The 22278-nt window shown below is 40.4% G+C and overlaps 1 protein-coding gene across 2 annotated transcripts in view; it reads right to left on the bottom strand.

The window, feature by feature from the left end:
* The window catches only part of htr4 (5-hydroxytryptamine receptor 4), a 134776-nt gene that overhangs the window by 32493 nt on the left and 80005 nt on the right, over positions 1-22278 (bottom strand). For both annotated transcript variants that reach the window (XM_079352347.1, XM_079352348.1), the window contains exons 5-6: positions 14138-14291; positions 8822-9390 (exon numbers count right to left, since the gene is read on the bottom strand). In XM_079352347.1, coding sequence (XP_079208473.1) covers positions 8822-9390; positions 14138-14291 — 723 coding nt within the window. The remainder of the gene's footprint in view (positions 1-8821; positions 9391-14137; positions 14292-22278) is intronic.

A 22278-nucleotide genomic window follows, 5' to 3' on the forward strand; every position in this document is an offset into this window, starting at 1 on the left:
GAATGAGAGGGCCAGTCGCTGCCTTCGACATCCAGGAATTGTCTATACACTCACACTGTTCACATGAGGCCGAGCATTGTCCTACACCAAAAGAAGCCCAGGGTTCACTCCACCAGTGTAACATCTGTGCTTAGTGTGAACCTGCTCTCAGCTTTGAAAAGAGCATGGTGCCAATTGCAGACCTGCCAGTTTTTGTGTTCTGAATGTATATAGTTGTGCACAGTGGTGGACTGTCAGAGCACGTTCCATTAGTGGACATAGTGCTGTAACGAGTCCCTCATGGAGCCTGTCTCTGACAGTCTGGTCATAAACATGCACACCAGTATCCTGCTGAAGGTCCTTCTGTAGGGCTCTGGTAGTGCTCCTCCTGTGTCTCCTTACACAAAGGAGCAGATACTGCTGCTGGGTCCATTCCCTTCTACAGCTCTCCTCATCAATGTCTAGAATACCAATTATTTCCATTTATTCAGAGATTGTTTTAAAATTCATGTGCAGTTTTTTTAAAATTTTTTTGGAGGATGGATTCCAGGTATTTTATTTTGTTTACTGTCTCTGCAACTGTTTCAATCACATTCAGAGGATTTCTAAGAACAACAACAATAGGCCTCATTATTATTTGTAGCAGAAGGTGATCATGATAATTGAGTCATGATCTTTTCTACAGCCAGTGATGAGTTGCGAGGCCACAGTGGTTCAAACTGGAACAAACTCCTATCGATTGAAAGAGCCGTGAAAATGCTCGGTATCTGAAGTGCTTCCCAGAATACAGCAGACATGTGGCATTATGTGCTTGTACAGCCATTGTCTAGATTGAGTGTTGCAGTTGTACGTTTGTACCTGCCTGTTTGCTCACACACTGATGACTCATGTGTAAGATCATCCCTATACCTTCAAGTTCAGGAATCAAACATTTGGGATTTTTTGGTTTGACGTCAAGAAAATGAGCGAAGACCAATATAAGCCACCACTTCCCCTTGGACATAAAAAAGAGTCCTGTGATAACCTGAATGTGACTCAGACGTGCCATCATCCCACCTTGGGTCTCACTCCTGATCTTTTCCTGTAATGTAGCAGTCATAGGAGTAGAGTCTGGAGCTGAGCTGACACACTCCTGGCATTTTAAAAGCCATTAACTGAGCTGTGATTTTCCCATCAATGCTAAACCCTTCACTGCCTCAGTCAGGCCCTGCTATAATGGACTGTTGGATAAAGGTTATATGAAGCAGCATCATGCCAATAAAACTCCCCGGTGGGATGCAGGTGGAGATAAAATTGAAATGACCTTTTAATGCTGCCTTGACCGTCTGTCCCTGAGCAAGACACCTGAACCTCTGGAGCCTTCTTAAAAGAGTCTTTTGAATAAAAAAAAAAAAAATCTTCACTTTCGTCTCCTATAAAAACAATACTTCAGACAGAAAATTATGAGACAGAAAGATTTCTCCAAATGTTTGGGTGAGCTGTAATTGTGATTGTTTCAGCCAGATTTTTTTGCCATCTCATTCTGTGTGAAGTTTGGGTTAGTCAATGTGTGAATGCAGCAAGTATGGAAAAATTCCCATTGAGTGAGTAGGAGTGGATGATAACATTTATATGAAACAACTGCTTCATACTGTTTCTGCTCGTCAGCCAGTTCTTTCCTTCATTTGTCTTTATTACATGTAGCATTAATACAAAAGTGTTGTCATCCCCCATATTGGATCTATACTCAGCAGAAATCACACTGATTTCTGCTGAGTCCTTCGATGTCTTTCCATGTGTAAAAAAACAACCCAGTAGGGTTTCAGTATGTCCTGACATGTTCTAGAAATTGTCAGCAGTGCACATGTATTTTGAAGGTATGAAATAAAACTCAGAATAAAGATTTTTTTTTTCTTCCTTTAGAGTGTTCCTGTCTGGAACTGTAGGTTTTTCTCCAGCATGGAGACCGATGCAAACTCTTTTTCTGATGCTCTTCTGTACAGGCATAGTTGTTTTCTGATGAGAAATCTCATCCCTTTTTTTTAGTTACTTTTAAACATCATTTTCTGTGGATCTTTTTGGTTGAAATGTTAAATAACTTCAGCGTCAACAGCCTGCTGTAACTCACCTGAAACTGACCTGTTGGCTTCAGCCACAGACAAGAAAAACTGCCATATACAAGCTTTCTACACAATGTTTTCTTCGTATTACTATTTATTCAAATGTATTTCATAACCTGCTTAAAACTCTTTCCAAGAGCTTTTTTTTGCTCCTTTGTTGCTGAACACAAAAAAACTCAAAGCACTGTGTATCCTTAAATAACCCCTCTTGGATATATAAAGGTCAGAAGGGTTAAAGACAGATTACAATCCCTGGGGGGGATGCTGTAAGGGCAAAAGATAAATTCAGTATCAGAATTATTGCATCTTTCACACAATGCAAACTTTAGTCCTGCCGCTCTGAGTCTTCAACAAATAGTTTAGTTTCATCATGTTAATATCTGATACCAGCAGACTGTCTATTTTTAATTAACCTCCTCAGGGTTGAGTCAGGGATGAAGTAGTATTCATTTACAAAAAACAATTCTGCAACTATTGATCTTTTTGCCTCACAAAATTTCCATTATGGTCAAAGCACATTAAAGAGCGCCTTTATATCCATGAGAGTAGTTTGATTTCAAGCACAGCAAATCACAAAACCTGTACTGAAAACTTTACATATTTCTTGGCTTTAATTTGGATTTAAATGTCTGAAATTGTCAAAGTCCTCTAATTTATAAATAACTTAAATAAAATGAAATCTATAAAGACCTTCAACTGAGTCTGTCTTCTTCTTTGAACAGCCCACATGCTGTGAGGGGAGCGTGAGCTGGTCGTGGCTTTAAATCCACGTCAGATCTTCGGTTGTGTTTCCTTGGCTTTATTGTGAAGCCGTGATGCAAGAAGTTGTAATACATATCAGAGGGCTGGTAAGATCAATAACATAAGAGAAAGTATTTTTTGGCTGTACAGAGGAAGCCCTTATCTTTGCTTTTTATATCTTTGTATAGGGAGCAGCAGAACCTCCTGAGGCCTTTTAAAAGTATCATATGCTGTAAAACCTGAAATCAATGGTTACACAGGCACAAAAATAATGCTACTTATCACTGTCAATAACTCAGTTGCAAGCATGCTGTGAGGCATTCGCCAAAACAATCAATTTCTTTTTGTTTTGTTTACAAGGATCCCCATTAGCTGCAGAATTTCAGCAGCTATTCCTCCTGGGGTCCGCAAAAATGGCTACAATTTGACTAGTCTCAGTTATGTAGTCATTCACTCACTCACACACACATGCAACATTATATAGCTGACATTATTACACATAACATTACCGTGCTGACAGACATGATAAAACATGAACACACTTCAGACAGAAGGTGAGGACAGCTTCTAAGGAATAATGATAAAGCAGCTGTTCATTTCATTGCAATGGCATGTGTACCCGTTCAGTTCCTCTGTACACATCCTACTGATGAACTTAAAGAATATGTGTCAATATGTTAGGATGTCATAAGGTTGACTGGGATCATGGGAGTTGCTGTACTCTGAAATGTTGATCGACTCTGCAGAGACTCCACGGTCTTTAATGGAGACAGAAATCTAATAAGTGACAGTTGATTAACACAACCTGATTACTGCGCTACTTCCTGGTTCAGCTGTCAGTTGAAAAGAGGAAATTGAGAAAAGGTAGGCCAGGTAGGCCTTTAGGCTAAAATCTCTGGCCATAAAAATAAATAATTGCCCTCAGCAAGGACAATGATTTCAATTTGGTGCGTAGGATTATTTACTGCTGTTAAAACTATTTCCTGACTTGGATACTTTCTATGCTGCTTCCTGTCGTTCTAGCAACACATATCTGCGAACTTGTAGGGCTCTGGCAGCGTTCCTCCTGTTTCTCCTTTCACAAAGGAGCAGATGCTGTACTCAGCTGGTGTGGATGACCTGTCACGACCCAGTCCAGCTCTCCTCCTCCTCCTCATCATCTCACCATCAATACAGCTTTTAGTTTCACTGCTCCTCAAAGAAGCCTTCAGAGAACCTGTAAGCTCTTTTAAAACAGGACTTACAAACATTTTAATTGATATTTGGACTCCTATAAATTAAATTACTTCTCACTTACACTTTCATCTTTAAATTCAATGAATGAATCCTATATGTAGTGTTTTTCTCGTCAAATGCCCCCCCCCCCTTTTTTTTGTCAAATTGCCAATATCTTTTCATGTAGTAATGGTATGAAACAGTTTAAATTGCCTTGTTGTTGAACAGTGGATTCACAAATCAACTTGTCATGCTTTATTTAGTGCCTGCTCGTCATCAGCTCATTATGATTCAACTCAAGAAAAAATACATTTCCTAAAGTCTCAGAAGAGCAGAAGAGAACAACTTGTTCTATTTAGGCATCATCCTCTCCTCTCTCTGTGCAATCATCTTAAACCGTCTCCTCAGAGAGAAAATACTGAATGTCATAAACAAGTCATCAGAATTGGATTTATGTTTTTCTGTAGAGCAATGCAGATAATATGGTACTATGTATCCAACACTTTATTCTTCTAACCTTCTTTTCTTCCCGCTAACTTTCACCTTTTTAAAGTCAATAGACAACTAATAGAAAAAAACAACAACAAACTGTAAATCGTACGCTCTAACATACGTTGAGTATCTCATCGATTAACAATCCTATCCTCCCACTGATGATCATCATTTGTCCCCGCTGCAACTTCAAATCTCTCTGTTAGAGGCAAGATATGTGCTCTTATACCGTCACTGTGACACAAGGACAAAGAGGAGCTGAGAAGAGACATAAATCATACGACACATTTAGACTGAGCAATCCATCACTTTGATCGGCTGACATCATGCCCTTGTACTGTTTCTCAATGTGCGCCTTGAATTTTATGTTTATAACAGGCTGCAACAGTGTCTGAACCCTGATCCTTCAACCCCTCGTGGTGCACCAATCTCCCATGATGTGTGTGTCTATGGGCTGTGTTTCTGATAGGCTGTAAACACAGCGAAGCTGGAGGCTAATGTGATGATGTAAAACAACATCCTGTCTGTTTTTTAAAAGAGCCAACATAACCTGTATCTGATGTTCCTAAGAGACCAAAGGGGACTAATGGATGTCTTCAGTGTGCAGCCTGTGACCTCTGAGGTCCAGAGCTGTCTCTGTGACTGTGGAGCTCCTTTCAGTATCACAACAGGAGACACAGTGACGGAGAGTACGGAAAATATGTTACATAACGTTTAAGTTTAGGTGGACGTTGTCCAATAGCGTTTTAATTCTGAGCGCTATAGCATCTTTTTCATTTTTTCTTGTTTGTACTCTTTTTACAGGTATGCAATGTGTGAGACCACAAACATAAAAGGAAGCTGTGGTCTATACAGAGAGAAAAATACTGCAACATAAAAGCCATGAACGCAGGACAAATATTAGTTTACATCTGTGTATGGTTTTATGTTGCCGTTAATCAACGCTGCAATCAAGGAATAAAGCCAAGGACCACCTGGGGACGAGACCACTCCCTGGTGGTCCTGGTCCACTACTTATTAATATGATACATGTAAAGATGACTCACTTATCTGCAGGCCCACATTCAGAATCTGCTTTCAACCCTCATGAACAGGAAGAAAAGATCAGAGGTGTAAGAGAGGGGGACAATGTTTCCTTCACCCGACAGAAAAATGACAAATGAGGAATTCTGTGTTGTTATAGAAATGATCTTTACAGATGATAATGAGCTCAGATCCATCCGGCCGCAGGCTGTCTACGGCAAAATGAAGGTTGTGTTTGTGGCCTTCGTTTAAAAACAGCTTAAAGCCATCTTTACTGAGAGTGATCACTCAACTCGTCTGTCTCTGCATCTCAAACTAACATCGCAAACTAATTCTGTTTCTTACTTCACACTTCCTTTGTGACTTGTGTGATCAATTATAATGTTTTCTTTTCAAGCCTTTCTTGTAGGTGTTTATATTGACTTTATGTGTAGAGGGCCTTTCAGCTGGGTCAATGTCACTTCTTTGAGGTGAGATGCAGAATAAAAAGAAAAATACATTTATAAGTGCAACCATATAATCAATGGTGTGGGAGAGTTTGACCTTTTAATAATGATTTTTTTCTGTAATTTCAGGACTACTTTAGAGACAATATAAAGGGAAGGATCAGGGACAGGAATGCATTCCGTGTGAGATATTTGCAGGTGTGAAAGTCTCAAAGGCTCAGGTCCTTCATGGTAGAACTCGCTGAAACTGGAGTAAAGGCCGTAAGTGGTCACTGACCTTTATCAGGTGTGCTGGATGAAAAAGCACCTTTGCAAAAAAGAAAAAGAAAGAAAAAAAGAGACACTACAGCATGCAAAAGTTGCACAGTAAAGACTAACATCATGAATATGTGTCGCAAAGGATACCAACACTTACAACTTTATTAGGAAAAGTTAAAGTCTGTGTGCCCACGAGCAACACAATGCAATATTTGGCCCTGACACCCCGTCGACCAAGGAGATCAAGAAGAAACTGGGAGTGTGTAACAGGAAAATTTGACTCCATTTTCTATTTCATTTCTGAATAAACACAGAGTGCTTCCACACTTTCAATCAATCTTGGAATAACTCAGAATTCTTTAACAATGAGGAAATTAGTGTCTCTAGTGGAAGATGAATGTCTAAACACTTAAACAGTCTCCAGCCATGGAGGGCTGTCTCCGGTCTGTATTTACGTTCATGACATAATCGGGACAGATCATTTTTCACAGCAGTGGAACTCAAGAGAGGAGCTGCTCAATACACTCGGAAAGGACTATTATTGAGAAATGCCATACAAATACAATGTGAAGGGGGAATGAATGAAGCTGTTTCAGCTTTCCTTTTAAAACCTGTGACAAAAAAGTGTTTTAATAGTCTTTATTTATAAAACAGATTAAAAGAAAATTGTAAATTGGTTTGTGCTATTTAAAGGATTTGAACTCACTCCCTTTCACTCAAAGTGATGTCTGCAAACGAGTTCAGACAGACAACTGGAGCTGCACTTAAGTCACACTTGACATGTGACCTCCTCCAAAATCGTCCAACAAACATCCTCCCACTTTGTCAGTAAGCTGCACGATTTCCAACCTCTCCTCCTCTGCTCTGTTGTTGCCAGTTCAACTTCACACCAGAACTGCACTCTTTTAACCCCATCATTCTCCATCCGACTCCTTTGCAGATGCAAAAAAAAAAAAGACATCAAACACCACCTTTATAAGTGTCCTTGCACCAGCTGCCAGTTCAGTCAAAAATGCTCTTGTTTGTATTTAAAGCCTTCCTGGCCTTCCTCCGAGCACATCAGAAACTTCTTGGAAACAGGTACTTCTGTTCAACCACAACAAGACTGTGGAACATCCTGCTGTTACATATAAGATCAGCACATTGGATATGTGCTATCTGTTTGTTTGTTTTTAAACTTTAATTAATAAAGCCGACCGTGATCCTGATCAGCATCCAACTGCAGGCTGTGACTGGAGTTAAAGATATTATCTCATCACTCCTCAAGTGTTTGCATGTAAAACAATCTACAAGGAGAAATGAGGCCGGAGCCGAGACGCCAAATTTAAAGGGTTAAATGTTCTTCTGCTGTTGGTTGGCTGACATTAAAACTGGTCCATGCTGTCTTCTCCAACAGCAAATGTCCCCTGTTTTTAATCAAAAAAAAAAAAAGAAATCACCCAGCAAGGACTGGGGAATATTTCTTTAATGAGTAAGCAAAAAAAGCTAGGATCGGGTGTATTTGATTCAAAGAATTTGGTACGGTAATAACTTAAAGTTTTGCAGCTTCTGGTTTAAACCACCTCTGGAGAGCTATTAAACTCTTTGCGACTGATAAGTCAGTTAGACCCAAACAACACCCTCAGGTTTCAAAACACAGAAATTCCCCCTTAACTGGCACATTTTTCTCTAATTTATCAACGTGATTAAATACATAGTGAAATGTACAGGCCAAGAGAGAGCACAGAGGAGACGAGGAAAGAAACTGAGGCACTTTGAAGTGAAGACAAGCTCTGTTGTTAAGATTCATAGCGGGATCACAGGGCAATGTAGGATCATTATTCATATATGTTCGCATACATGACATCCATTATTACTGAAAACAGATAAGAACGTTCTTCCAGACGTAGAGACGCAGGACGGAGGAAAAAAAATGAAGATGAAATATGCAGCGTTGGAGTTCATGTCAACATCATAGTGTTATCTCTGTGAAACATGTGGTCTGTGTTTAGAAACAGTAATTGGCCAGGAGAGTAATGACTCTCAGTCTGCAGGATATTCCACAACACACCTGAAAACGAATCATGTGCTATCACTATGAGCTGTTGCTACTTGCCTTTTGACACGGCCAAACATTATTCAGGAAATATCTGCAGCAGTTACTGTACGCAGGGCAGATGAAGGATAAAATCTCCCTCTGCGTCCAGTGAGAATACTACTGCGACGTCCACACACAGCTATTATTAGAAACTGAACAGCAGAGCATGGTTCAAGACAAGCAAAACCTGCAAGGGTGACTGTGATAAATAATTAGCTCTTTGTATTCCTTTGTAAGAATTTAAGCTTCTTGGGATTAAAGACAAGCACCTTTAATAAAGTTTGGTTTATTTAAAGAGACAAACTAGATTGCTTATTACATGGTGCATGTAACGCTGACTAAACCTACATGCACAGGTGAAGGTGAAGAAGTGAAATGTTACTTTGATGATGACTAGCACAACGAGTGCTCACTTAATCCCACGACATCGTGGAGATTCAGATCGCTGGGATCGGAAACAGTTCCATGACATATGTTCAAAGGAAACTTACTTGAGTACATGTGATGATCCATTGATCTGCGTGGCTGTGCAGGCAGCACCGGACCCCAGGATGGACGGTCTGCGGTACCTCTTCCTCCCACAGCACAGGATGATGAGGAAGGCACGGCGAAAAGACTTGTTGAGGAAGGCGTATAGGATGGGGTTCAGCATGGAGTTGATGTAGCCCAGCCAGAGGCAGGCGACCCACAGCTGGTCTGGCACTGTGTAGTCTATAAAGGGGTCCACCACGTTTGTGATGAAGAACGGTGCCCAGCAGAGGCAGAAACAGCCCATGATAATGCACAGAGTCTTTGCTGCTTTAGTCTCTGTCCGCATTCTGTGGTTACGCTGGTGGTCAGCAGAGTCTGACGCCCCAACACCGGCTCCTCCCGCCCGCTGCAGCATGCTGATCTGCAGGGCGTGTGCCCGAGCTGTGACATAGATCCTCTGGTAGGCCAGCACCATGAGGACCAGAGGGATGTAGAACGCCACCACAGAGCAGGTGAGCGCGTATGGCTTGTTGACCATGAAGACACAGGAAGTGGAGTTACTGCCCTCGCTGTGACGCCGCTGCTCGATCTGGTAAAAGAAGTGACATCAGACAGTCATTACTGCTGTTTTGTTTTGACCGCGTTCACTTTTGCAGGAAACTTTTCTGTAGCAGCTTAACTATCTGCCTCAGCGTCAAACACAAAATGTTTGCTGCTGTTAACATCACATCGTCAAAAGGGATTTTCTATACATTCACTTTCTTGGGACCTTAGAATTGACAGAATTCCCTTTCACATATGAACTTCACAGCAAGACATTGTGTCAATGTCAGCTGTGCTCTTACAGCTTGAAAGGTTTCACTTAGTTTAGGGGAGACTACAGTAACTGCATGTGTATCTTTTCTTATACACAACAGTATAACACATAATAACAAGACAACTGTTGTGATTGGTAAAGAATACAAAGCAGAGGAACTCTGCTCAAAGTAAATCTTAATAACCTTCCCGATTGCAACAATAATAAATGACGAGCACAGTACGTGCTGCATTCACACTTAGAAGAGGAAGAAGACATACTTGATTAACCCCCGAGGGGAAATTAAGTTTTTTCCACTGTTATTAAACATGATGCACACAGAGGACACACACACACACACAGGCACAAATAGGATCCCATATGGACATGAATTAGTGGAGAGGCAGATTGAGGAGGTTGCACAAGAAGCGCGTCCAGGCTGTCATAAATGCATCTTTTTTGTCTAATTTTAGGTTGGGTGTAAGTGGTGAGATGCTTGTCAGGGTATTCTCACTAATGAGCAACACTTTCAGTCCTCGTTGGTGATACTGAGATGTTCCCAGGTCTTGTTAGAGATGTAATCGCTTCAGTGATTTCAGGGTTCTCCTTTTAGTTGGAGGTGCCCAGAAAATCTCCCGAGGATGGATTAATTATCTGAAATTGCTTTTACTGGAGAGTGGTCTCTGATCCCAATTCAAGAGTGAGAGTTCCCAGTCAAGTCTACATTTTTGTAAAGCATGATAGTGCATTAAGTTCAAGCAGCAATCAGATGCATCTTAGCAAATCCGCTTCTGTTACATTATCTTTCCTTGTACTGACAGCAGTGGATTTTTTTATTTCATGCTTTGATGGAGTTAAATTAAAACACAACTACCCTGAAAAAGATTAGTGTTAGCCTCATGCACACGCCAACTCAATCCCATGCACCTCGGACATGACCATGCTGGCACAAGAATTGGAGTTTTTGAGAGTGCACATGCAGTTTCTGGAAATACATTCCCGGAGTAACCACTTGTTTAATCTGCTGGAAATGTCTGCTTTACTATGCCATGAAACACATCCAGACTTCAAAACAAACCACTTAAAATCCAACGCTTCCCTCAGCCTGAGTCTCTGTGGTAAAAAAGAAAGAGGAACAGAGGTCCTGAGGGTGGGAGTGGGGGCGGGGGCGCTGTGCCTCTTCATTAATCACAGACAAGTCCCAGCTCTCCTCTTCCTCTACTATCATCTCATCTGAGGAAAACTGTGCCTCAGGGCTCCGAGATGAATAATGCAGAGATCAGTCTATATCGCTGCGGGCACACGCTCACGTTCGTGAGCTGAAGTTTTCTTCATGAATGGGTTTTACGATGCTTTCCATGTGAGTGGTTAGGTCACCTGCTCTGTGGCATGAATGCACATTATGAAACGAGTTAAATCATTCAGGAAAGGTAAAAGAAGTTATCTAATGTCATCTGTGGATCTGACAGGAACAGTAGAAAAAGCTAATTTGGAGTGATTTTATGCTTTTTTCACTTATGTGTTGATTTTCTTGAGTCTTGCCAACACACCTGATGAAACAGGGTTTTTTTTCACTCTTTTTATCCTTATTGTTTTTAATCAAATTCTAATTAGAATGACATGAATGGCGTTCCACTTCTCTTTAAAGTGCTATGCATTTTCTTGCAAGTGCATTGGGATTTAAGAGTTTAAGGATTTATTTGAAGGACAGCCTCTTCAGATGCATCATCTCATTTTTCATAAATTCATGCATCGGGGAAAATTCTTCCATCTTTACACCTCATTAACATCAATTGATGGCTGTTAAAGTGAGTACAAGGAATGAGTCGTTATCATCAAAGAGCTGATGGCTTAAGTTCTTTTTTAATGATGTCTTTGCTTTTGTAAATCCTAACTTTCTAGATTTATGTGAAACATTTTGAAATCCTCATGTACATATGAGGAGGCCTAGTTTTAGCTTCTTGAACCTTTTCAGAATGCTAAGAATGTTCAGAATGAGTTTCCTTTGATGAAGGCTAATTTATTTTTGTAAAAAAAAGTTAGTTGTGCGATTAATTTTGCAAAGGTCAAGCCATTTCCTTTATATACATCTTCACGTATATGAAAGGTATTGGCTGATGTTTCTGTTCGACATCAACAATCTTATATCGGTCAGGCCTTAAAGTTTACCAAAGTGCTGTACGACCAATGCAGGCAGGAAAATGTCAATAAAAACATACGAAATCAACGACAAAAAGCATATTCACACACACTGAGATAAGGACTAAAATGATGATTAAAACAAATAAATTTTTTTTTTTTTTTTGTTTAAAAATCTTTAGTGACACATCTGTGCTTCTTTAAAACCTACCCAAGCAAAAAAAAGAAGGAAAAAAAGACCATCAGACTCAAAAGTTATATGTGAAAGGTTTCTCTGATGTCTTTACTTTTAAATCTATATAGACCATCATTCTTTACTTTCAGTCACTGGTGAACCTAGAAAGTCTTAACCAGATGTTACTTTTTTTTTTCTTACTTGACAGTATTATGTGATCTTAAGAGTTGTTGAACTGATAACTTGTATGCTGACGTCTGCACATGGAATTTCTGAGGGATGTTTCAAAAAGCATGCTCCCACTGACCTGACTGACACATTTGAAAGGATGGGAGTGAGAACATTTTGTGTATTCATAGTCATACTGAGACATTTTATAGAAAGCTGGGGGAAAAAAAACCTGAAAGAGATTTTATAACTCAATTGTTGTGATTAAGTGTGAAACTCCACACAAACCTCCTTAAATCATAAGAGCAGCTTATTCCTCTCGGCAGCACAAACAGAAGGAAGCATTAAAAACAGACGCTGATTTGTTGGTGTATCTTTGTGGTCTCTGACTTCAGCTTGTTTTGTTTGGGTTTTGGAGCTACACTTTGTGCCAGAGCTGACTCACTGCTCAGAATATTCAACAGCTTTAATTGGACCCAAAGAGAGAGGCTGCAACCTCTGCTGCACTGGGCTTCTTTTGTTTAACTATATGAAGAGAACTTTACAAAGAGGAAACAGATTACAGCTGAGTTGTGTATAGCTGGGGAGTGGAGGTTTAACGTAGTGTGTGCACAACAATAAGGACCTTTGGACATCTCTCTCGATATCTATCTTTTTCTTATCTGCATGATCTTGAGTAAGCTTTATATTGGCAGTTCCTTCATTTGTATTTCAGTATTTTACAATGTTTTATGATTTGGGAGCACTTCCGTTTAGCAGACGGCTGTTCCGTCATGAGCCCGGGTCTGCTGAAGATTTCTGCCTGTTAAAAGGAAGTTTTTTCTTGCCACGCTATGACGGATTCAGCTGGGCTCTTGTAATATAGCAATAAGCTAGGTCTTTTACCTGTTTTCTGTAAACAGAACAATGAGCATAGTCTGTCTGCTCTTTTGTAATCTTAACAGAAAAAAGAATAAGGTCCTCTACCTGCTCTTGTAAAGGGACTCAAGATAACACCTGTTATGAATTAACGCTATACAAATAAAGATTGAATAAAAAGACTGATTCTTATGACCCCTTAGCAAAAGTTCTGATTTAACAGGGGGAGTCAGGGACTTGGAACAGTAAAGACTTGAAGTGGATTTTTTAATTTAAAAAAATGTTGAGGTCTTAAGGGGAATTAAGTTTTCACTGTCGTTCAAATAAAAGTCTAGATTCGGTGTAAAAGGTTGAAATGAATATCCTTTGATAGTTTTCTTTTCATCTTTCTCACAGGATCGAATTGCAGCAGGGCATGTGTCCAGAAACAAAAATGTAATCTTCTGTTAAATTGCAATTTCCAATGTCAAGAAGGTCAAGCACGACCCTCCAAATGCAATGTTTTTCCTTCTTTTACATTAATCCAGCTTGTTTCCCCCGTCACTTTCATCCTAACTCAATGTTCCTCTCTCGTAATACCTCGAAATTGCCTCAAATTGTCTCAGTTTTAAAAACATCAGCATACTTCTCATCCTCTCTCCTTGTGATCCTCTGCATCTTCTTCTCATTGAACAAACCTTGCTGCATAATGTGACTCACGCATTAACTTACAATACATTTTCACAGCTTGACTTCATGTCTGTGGAGTCAGTGGCCTCGGACTTTTTCTCTGTCTGACATGTTGATGTTGTTGCCATGGTTTCACATAAAGCATTTCCTCTTTGTTTTAAACCATGCTCTTGAGGACTTGGATTTCTCTCTTTGCACGTAATGGACAGCACTGTAACTGTGTTTTTTTTGTGTTTATGTTAAAATATTAATTTGTATTCCTTCTTTAATAGAGGATAATAGTTTTTTTTTAATGTACGCTCCCAGTTACAGGAAAACTGTTCCTAACACTTTAGTTTTAGTGAGCTGCAACCTTGTGAGAGCAGGCAAGAATGGTCATCAACCTTTTTGTCTAAATATGCTCATGTCTGGCTTCAAAAAGCAAGATAGACAGTAAACCTTTTTGAGCCTCTGAATGCTCGTCAGGAAAACAAAAGGTGGATGAAGCCACATCATGTATACAACGCAGTGCAAATAATCGACAGTGCTCACCAGGTGGTCGATGCCAATGCTGTTCCAGCCCTGCATGATGGGCAGGAAAGAGATGAAGGTGGGAATAACCCAGCAGCCCCCTATCATCAGAGCCACTCGCATCGGAGTCATCTTGTTCCTGTAGACCAGAGGCTGGCAGCAGATAGCGTAGTACCTGCAGACGAAGGACAGAAACACAGATCAACCAATCACAGCACATCACATAAAATAAACACACTCAAAAAAACATCTCACTGACGTTTGAACTTGAATCCAGCAGTGATACTTTCCTTTTTACTCTGGGATGGTGAACTGTGCTATTTGACTTACAAACTAGCAGTAAAGAGGATTTTTAAAACTCAAACATCACAACAATATACAACCACACAATAGGAGGGGGCATAAAAGAGGAGCGATTTCAGAGGGTTTATTTTAAGTCTTTTCAGTGCCTCTGTTGTTTGCCTCTCAATTCCATTTAAACAACCTCTTTGGCAAAACATGAGAGTTGTTACTGCAATACATTCGTAAAAATAGGCCTACCGACAATGATTAAGCACTAGAACATTTTTTAAAAATGTTCTCCTCTTTCCACTTTCTCTGTTTACAGTCTAAACCTCTCTCTCGTTGTCTATTTCTGTCTCTTTTGTACTCAGTTTAATTACTCTCTCCCACCTTGAAAAAACTTTCAACATCAAAAGTGCTGCAACTGACAGATATCAGAATAAACTACTGCAAATCCCCCACTACTCGTCTCTCCCAAGGTGTTCCCCAAGGTTCAGTTCTCAGACCCCTCCTCTTCATCCCGTACATGCCCCCCCTTGGTCAAATCATCCACACCATGGACTTGATGACATTCAGCTCCACACCACCACCAAAGCCATCACTGCTGCCACTCACGTAATACTCACTGACTGCATCTTAGAGATACAATCCTGGCTTTAAACCAACTTGCAACAAATTAACTGAGACAAATCAGAAGTCATTATCATGTCATTATTGAATCCACCCATTACTTGGTGACATCTTTGATCAAACCCTCTCCAATCAACATATCAAACACATCACCAAAACTTTCTTTTCCCATCTGAAAAACATCACCCGCATTCACCCATCCCTCTCCTTTTCAGCTGCTGAGACCCTCAGCCGTGCATTCATCACTTCCAGACTCGACTACAGCAACAGTCTTATCTACCATTCATCATCCAAAACACTTGAAAAACTACAATACATCCAGAACTCTGCTGCTCATCTTTTCACACACTCCAGCACCTGTGACCACATCACTCACCCCCGTCCTTCATAACCTCCACTGGCTCCCCATCGCCCAGTGTATCCACTTCAGACTCCTTATTATCACCTATAAGGTCATCCATAACCTGGCTCTCCCCTACCTGTCGGAGCTGCTCCACCGGCACACTCCCACCCTCGCACTCTCAGGTCTGCTGATGCAAACTCCCTGTCTCCCCCTGTAGAACCAATCATCTGTCCTGGGGGGACAGGGCCTTCTCCCTTGTTGCTCCAACCCTCAACCCCCTCCCTATAGTTATTGTTACATATTTCTGTCCTTTCAATTTAATCAATTTCGTTGTGTCTTTAAGTCTCACTCATATACTGTATGTGTATTAATGTCCATGTTCTCCCTTTTCTTCATCGTCTCTGCTTTAACCTTTAAAGATAACACTATTTTCATCTTTTTTTTTAAAACCCAGGGGTATTTCAAAACTTCAACAAGTCTCAAACACATCAAAAATTACAGAATGACCATGGCATAAATAACTGTTTTGACATTATCTCAGTCCATCTGCTGCATCACGCTCATTTCCTCCCCTGTCGGTCAGTAAATTGTGGGTTGGCCTTGGCGACCGGATGTTCAGCTGCAGCGTCTCATTACTTGTCCTTGATGACAGTTATTTGTCCGAAAACAGACTGATGGAGAAGCTGACAACAAATGGTTCTGTCACGTGATGCATCTGATGGCAGCTCGTCCTGTTACAAGTCACAAACACATGATTTACCAAGTGTGACAACTTCCTTCTCTGGATGGCAACAGTGCTTTGAGGTCACAAAGAGGACGGTTTAGGAATACAATGAAAAATCATTGTAAAAAGACAACAACAGATACATCTGGATAAGCCACAAACTTTTAAAGAAAACTTTTTATTTTTTTAAAGCCATAAATCAAAAGACTTGTACAATGTTAAAGTGTATTTTTAGAAGTCTTCTTTCAGGGCCTTTGTCCAGTGACAACGCTTATTGCACAAGCAACATTCCAAGACCTCAGTTACCTCTCACTGGTATTTATTGTTGCTAGGTTACGAAATGCAACCTTTATTTTCGTCAGTAGCGACAGTGAGGTTGATTTTGATAGCTCTGTATGCTTAATATTTTCCTCTATTCAAAGAGTAAATATGTCCAAGAAAACATGAAAACAATGTAAATGAATCGTATCCTGACATCAGCAGCACCTCTGGACCTGGATATTTTCTTTTCAAAAAGACTGAAACAGATACGTTCCAGATATGTTTCTTCTATTTGGATTTTCAGTTGACAAAGCTGATATCAGAAGTCCCGCCCCTTCTTAATTGTGATTGGTTGGTGAGGGAGACGTAACATTGACGAGCAATTTTGCTGTTTCAAGAGTCAAACTAATTTCAACTGAGAGTGCTGTTGGCAGGGGTCATAAATCAACTGACACAGAAGGCTTATTAGTGCAAAGGATCCCGAGGGCTGAAAATGCTGAACTGCTCTTGTTTTGCACTGGTAAGGAGTTGTGCAAAAAAAGCCTTTAATTGACACAAGTCCTTTGTCAGACTAACACAATAAATCACACACATTTGGCTTCACTTTGCTTCTTTATGGACAGGACTTTGATTTTGGATATATTTTGGATATCCGCCAAATCCTTCACCTCAATTAAAGTCTAACAACCAGTTTACAGGATACAGATTATATCCAGCTTTTCTCTTTTCATTGAAAGAAATAGACAGAAAAACACCAAAAAGTCAACAACCATCATCTTTTCAGAGAGTGAAACAAACAGGATTTTGTTTCCAGTCATCCTGTACAAATATCACACTGAAGCACGTTCTTGACTTCATGTTTTTATCTATGTAAGTCTAACTTCATTCAGAACGGTCTCACTTCCTAGGTCGCACATTCACTCTGACTCCAAAGAGGGAGTGTAAGTGTGTGTCTGTGTGTGTGCATGCGAGTATGATATGACAGACTTCAGCAGGAACTCCCAGCATGCTGTCAGGGAGTGATATCACTACGATGCTGCTGGCACTAACCTGCATGAATGAAATCACACGGGTGATAGAGAAAAAGGATGAATGGGTGCGCAGAGATGGGCGCTGAAAAGAGAGGAAGGAGACAGGAAAAGGATAGAGAAGGAAATTAGGAGAAGAAGAATAGTCGAAGGAAGGGAGGGGGAGGAACGCGGTGAATAAAGGATACAAAGGAAGAGAAAAATAGGAAAGGAAACAAGCAGGAAAGGAGGTTAATAAACAAAGCGAAAATAAGAAAGGAGGGAGAGAAAAAGATGAATCTATGTATAGAAAAGCTCAGATGACAGCTGCATCGCTTACTGTAACAAATCCTCCATAACAGCAGTTTCACCTGGGTCAATGACTGTGTGTGTGTGTGTGTGTGTGTGTGTGTGTGTGTGTGTGTGTGTGTGTGTGTGTGTGTGTGTGTGTGTGTGTGTGTGTGTGTGTGTGTGTGTGTGTGTGTGTGTGTGTGTGTGTGTGTGTGTGTGTGTGTGTGTGTGTGTGTGTGTGCGCGTGTGCATGCATGCTCTAAGCTCTCAGGTCTGTTGCAGTGTGATAGGAAACAGATGAGGTCGACCAACCGAGCCACTCAGGCCTCCATTACCCTCTAACCAAATGGGTCTACGTATGTTCATATGTGGTTCTATGTGTATAACGTGGTGTGTCTGTGTGTGTGTGTGTGTGCGCGCGCCCTTCTGTGTGTGCAAAGTGTATTTGAGTCCTTACAGCGTATCTTCGAGCATCCCTGTCATGCTGCACCATGTTTATGATTTCCTGTTTTTGTGTTGTACATAGCGTTGAAAAACATTTGCGGCAAACCATCTGTGTGGCTAATTAATATTAGAAAAAAAATGAGTGACATGCATAGCAATTGTCATCATTCTCATTTCCTTTAAAAGTTTTTGTTTAATCTGCTATTAATGGTTCCTTTGCTGTTTGCCCCCCAGTGTTTTAATGCACTCTGTATAACCTCTGTGTATTGAAAGAGGAAAAACTAAAAGTAAACGTTCCTTACATATAGGACCAAAATAATTGGTTATAGACAAGGAAATGAGTAGTCTACATGCTGATTAAAAACAACAACTTTTTCCTCTCATTTTTACTGTCTATTGTTAAACAGCATGTCCTCACAGCAGGCGAGCGTTAAATATCTCATTGTTTTGCATTGTGAAGCATCAAGCGCTCCCTGTCCGCACTGCATTTGTTTACTTTAACATTTATTTCTCTGTTCTGTGAATATCCGTTTCTCAGAGCACATATCAAAACGTCTACTACATTTATGTATTTTGAAGGTGCAAAATAGGAAGAAGCACATTTTTCAATGTCTGCACACAAAAAGTCGGCAGATTCAAAATATCTCGTCCTTGGGGGCGCCGATAGCTCAGCGGCAGCGACAGCGCGCGTACCATGTTGCGAGGCCTCGCTCCTCGCGCGGGCGGCCCGGGTTCGCGTCCGGCCTGTGGCCACTTTCCCGCATGTCTCTCCCCACTCTCTCCCCCTTTCCGACTCTATCCACTGTCCTCTATCAATAAAGGCAAAAGGCCAAAAACAAATCTTTAAAAAAAAAAAAATATCTCGTCCTCGATCAGCTTGGGAGAACACACGTCGGAGGAACATGGCAGAAAGCAGTGTCACTGTGGATATGGAGCATAATGATTTCAATACTGTGATAGTGGTGTTTTTCTCTCTACCTGTTCTAAGCTTCAGGAAAAATTGACATTTTGTATTTAATACTTGACACAACTGATAGTATCAATACTACACTATGCAGATAACTTAAAATAAGTCTAATTTGACAACCCCATACAACCACACATGATGTAATTCTTTATAATAATTTGCCTAACTTTAGATAAGATCATTTTCCTGGTCCTGTTTGTCTTTATTTGGACGAGACAGTCAAAGAGAGACAGGAAATGTGGGGAGAGAGAGTGGGAGATGACGTGCATCAAACAGCATCAGGGTAGCCGCTGTGCATGGCGCGCCTGCTCTACCAACTGAACCAAATCAGCAACCTTTGGCTTTTCTTTTACCATAGCTAAGCCTTCCTTAAGAGGTCAACGCCTATCTGTTATTCCAGGTACAATACATGTTGCTCCTTTAACTTATACGTTCACATATTTTGTACTGCTATTCTCTGTTTTTGAGCACTGTGTCACAAGGCATTCCAAAGGAGAGAAAAAACTGCATTAAAAATGATGCTAACCAAAATAAGTTCCATCCTAAGAATGACTATATAATAATCAATAATGTTGTTGCAGCTTTCTTTCTGATTAAGTGTCTATCTCTGACACTCATCCTCCCCACAGCAGCTGAATTTACACATTTTTATAACCTTTCCTGATCCTCACAGGGATGACTGAACACTGAGCTCTGCAGCAGCAGTATTAAAGCTAATCCACTTTATCCCAGCGCCTGTCACTGTTGGTATTTTGCTGCCTCCCCTGCTTCGGTCGCACCTCATTACCTGTTTGCGGTGCGTGGCATTTCACAGGCATCAGTAATTTGGAGTGCTTGTGTATTCTGTGTGTGGTCTGCATGTGTCGTGGCATTAAGAAAGGTCAAGAGAGCCTTTCTATCTGAATAGCCAAAATAGTTGTGTTGAAAGGTTGCAAATGGGTTCTTCAAGTGTGGATGAGGAAGTTTAAAGGACAACCCCCCACACCGTGAAATACGAGTAAGAATTGTTGCACTGAGAGAATTCAAGCTTCCATATGGAAACACAGAAGCACAATATGACACATACAGGGACCTATAGCATGCATAGCCTCACATTAACCTGGGATAGATTAGAGGCAGATGTAGCATGGTTGAATGGCAGCATGCCCCGAACACAAGCCCTTCAAATAGTGCCTTTTTTCTTCTGATCTACTCAACGTCTCTCTCTGTTTACGTGGATGATTTTGATACAGTTTTATGTATGTGAACGCTGGTCTTCTGAGACACACAAAGCATCATCTTACATTCCTTGCTCAAACACCACTGCAGGACATTTGATTTCATTTTAACCCCAGATATGGGAGAATATTATGGTGGGAAAAATAATGCCAAAATCTGCCAGTGCAAATGAGATGAATGAGCGAGGATGCGCTCGCAAATCAAATAGCCAGGAGCACAAATTGTGTTTCGTGAGCTCTCTCTCAACACACATACTGTATGTATATGTGTTGCTTTTGCACGACTCTCTTAACTCCATGCTTGTTTATCTCATTTGCTTTTACAGAATTGGGATTTTTTTTTTTCATCCAAACAGAAAATTACAACATTTTAACCTGAATAGGTCAATTCTTCTCATTCACCAGGACGCAGCATTGCAGAAAGTGCACAGTTGAGTCACAATTAAAAAAAACACAATAAGAAAGGTGAAAAGGAGTAGAACAACAAAGTATTGTGGACTGTTTTAAAGCAAGTCTGAATTTACAAAAAATAGTACAAAGCAAAACTGGAATCTCTCCTGGTTTGGTCTCCTGCTCCTGCTCCAACTGTTTGATATACATAACCACGTCTTTAGCTGAAAGAAACTGTGTCAGAATGTGATCTCTAGTGACACATGTCAAAACTCAACAACTCTTTCCAAACAGCTTTCCCCTGCCGTGTCAGTCATCAGCATCTGCTGCTGTTCTTTCGGCATAACTTAATTTGTGTTGGCAGGTTTGGACAATATAATTGCATATGGCGGGGGGGAGGGGTGGGTGGGTCATAGTACCATGCAGCAAAGTGATACAAATAACACATCTGAATAAAACTCAGGGACAGAATTAAAGCAAGTAGCCATGAAGTAAAGTAGCCATCATTATGTGTGAGGTTTTCAAACAGATGCTGTGAAGGTCAAAGAACAGTTTTTCCTCTCAGTGGATTGAGTGATTTGCTGTGTTTTCTTCTGTCAGACACTTAAATTAACAACATTTACATCTGTTAAGCAATAATTCAGGATGTGGGACCATGCACATCTTTGACATGCATTTCTTTTATTTGTCTTTTATCGACATATTTTCCTCTCTCTGACGAAAGCTTTATCTTGCTCATTGAGTTTTCCTGTGTTTCTGTCTCAGCCTTAATGCCTCTTCACTGCCTGCAGTTGTAGCATCCTTCTTTTAGCTGTATTGGTATTTTTAGTCTTAATTGATTTCCATTCAGCTTTTCTCAGCATCTTCCACTAACAGAGAATGAATGAGAAGCCTTCTCCTGCAGCTGCTCACTTATTTCTTTAGGTTCTGTCTTGGCTTCATTCTGCATTTCCTCTTCAATTCTCTTTTTCTCTGGTTTCTGTCTCTCTCTCTTTCTCTGTCATGTACACAAGCTTGTGTTGTCCATATCAGCCAAGTTCCGCAAGCAGAAATTTAGCAGAGGCAACGTTTCTTTTTATGGTACTATATGCATGGAGGGATGCTGGGGAGCTTTCAGAGTGTTTCTTTATCTCTTCAGTTCTCTCCTGTGATTCGGAGCTGTGATAGACCTCTGACCAGTGCTGTCACAACACAAGGTTTTCACACAAAGTCAGCTATTTCTTACAAGAGACCCTAGACTATAACATTTCGCTCATAGTGTGAGTATTTCATTCAAAAAAAAAATAAAAAAAAATCCTAGAGCAGTTGCTTTAAAATTTATACAAAACAATATGTTTGTAATGTTGTTCCATTTGTGCCAAGGACAGGATCAGAAGAATTTTACTGAAACTGTTGTGTAAAAATTAAAGATTATATTGATTATTGATGAGTCAGTGATCCAATTTTTGGCAGACAAGATTCAAACTCTGGTTTATACGGTTGATCGAGTTACGGAGGGAAGGGGTGAGAGAGTCTCCATACAAGCTGTCTGATCTTTTTTTTTTTTTTTTTACGTTTTTGTTTATTCCCTGTTGTTTCTGTAACGTTCCATCAACAGCTCAATAGT

This window comes from Symphodus melops (assembly GCF_947650265.1).
Source record: "Symphodus melops genome assembly, chromosome: 9".
NCBI classification, from domain to species: Eukaryota; Metazoa; Chordata; class Actinopteri; order Labriformes; family Labridae; genus Symphodus; species Symphodus melops.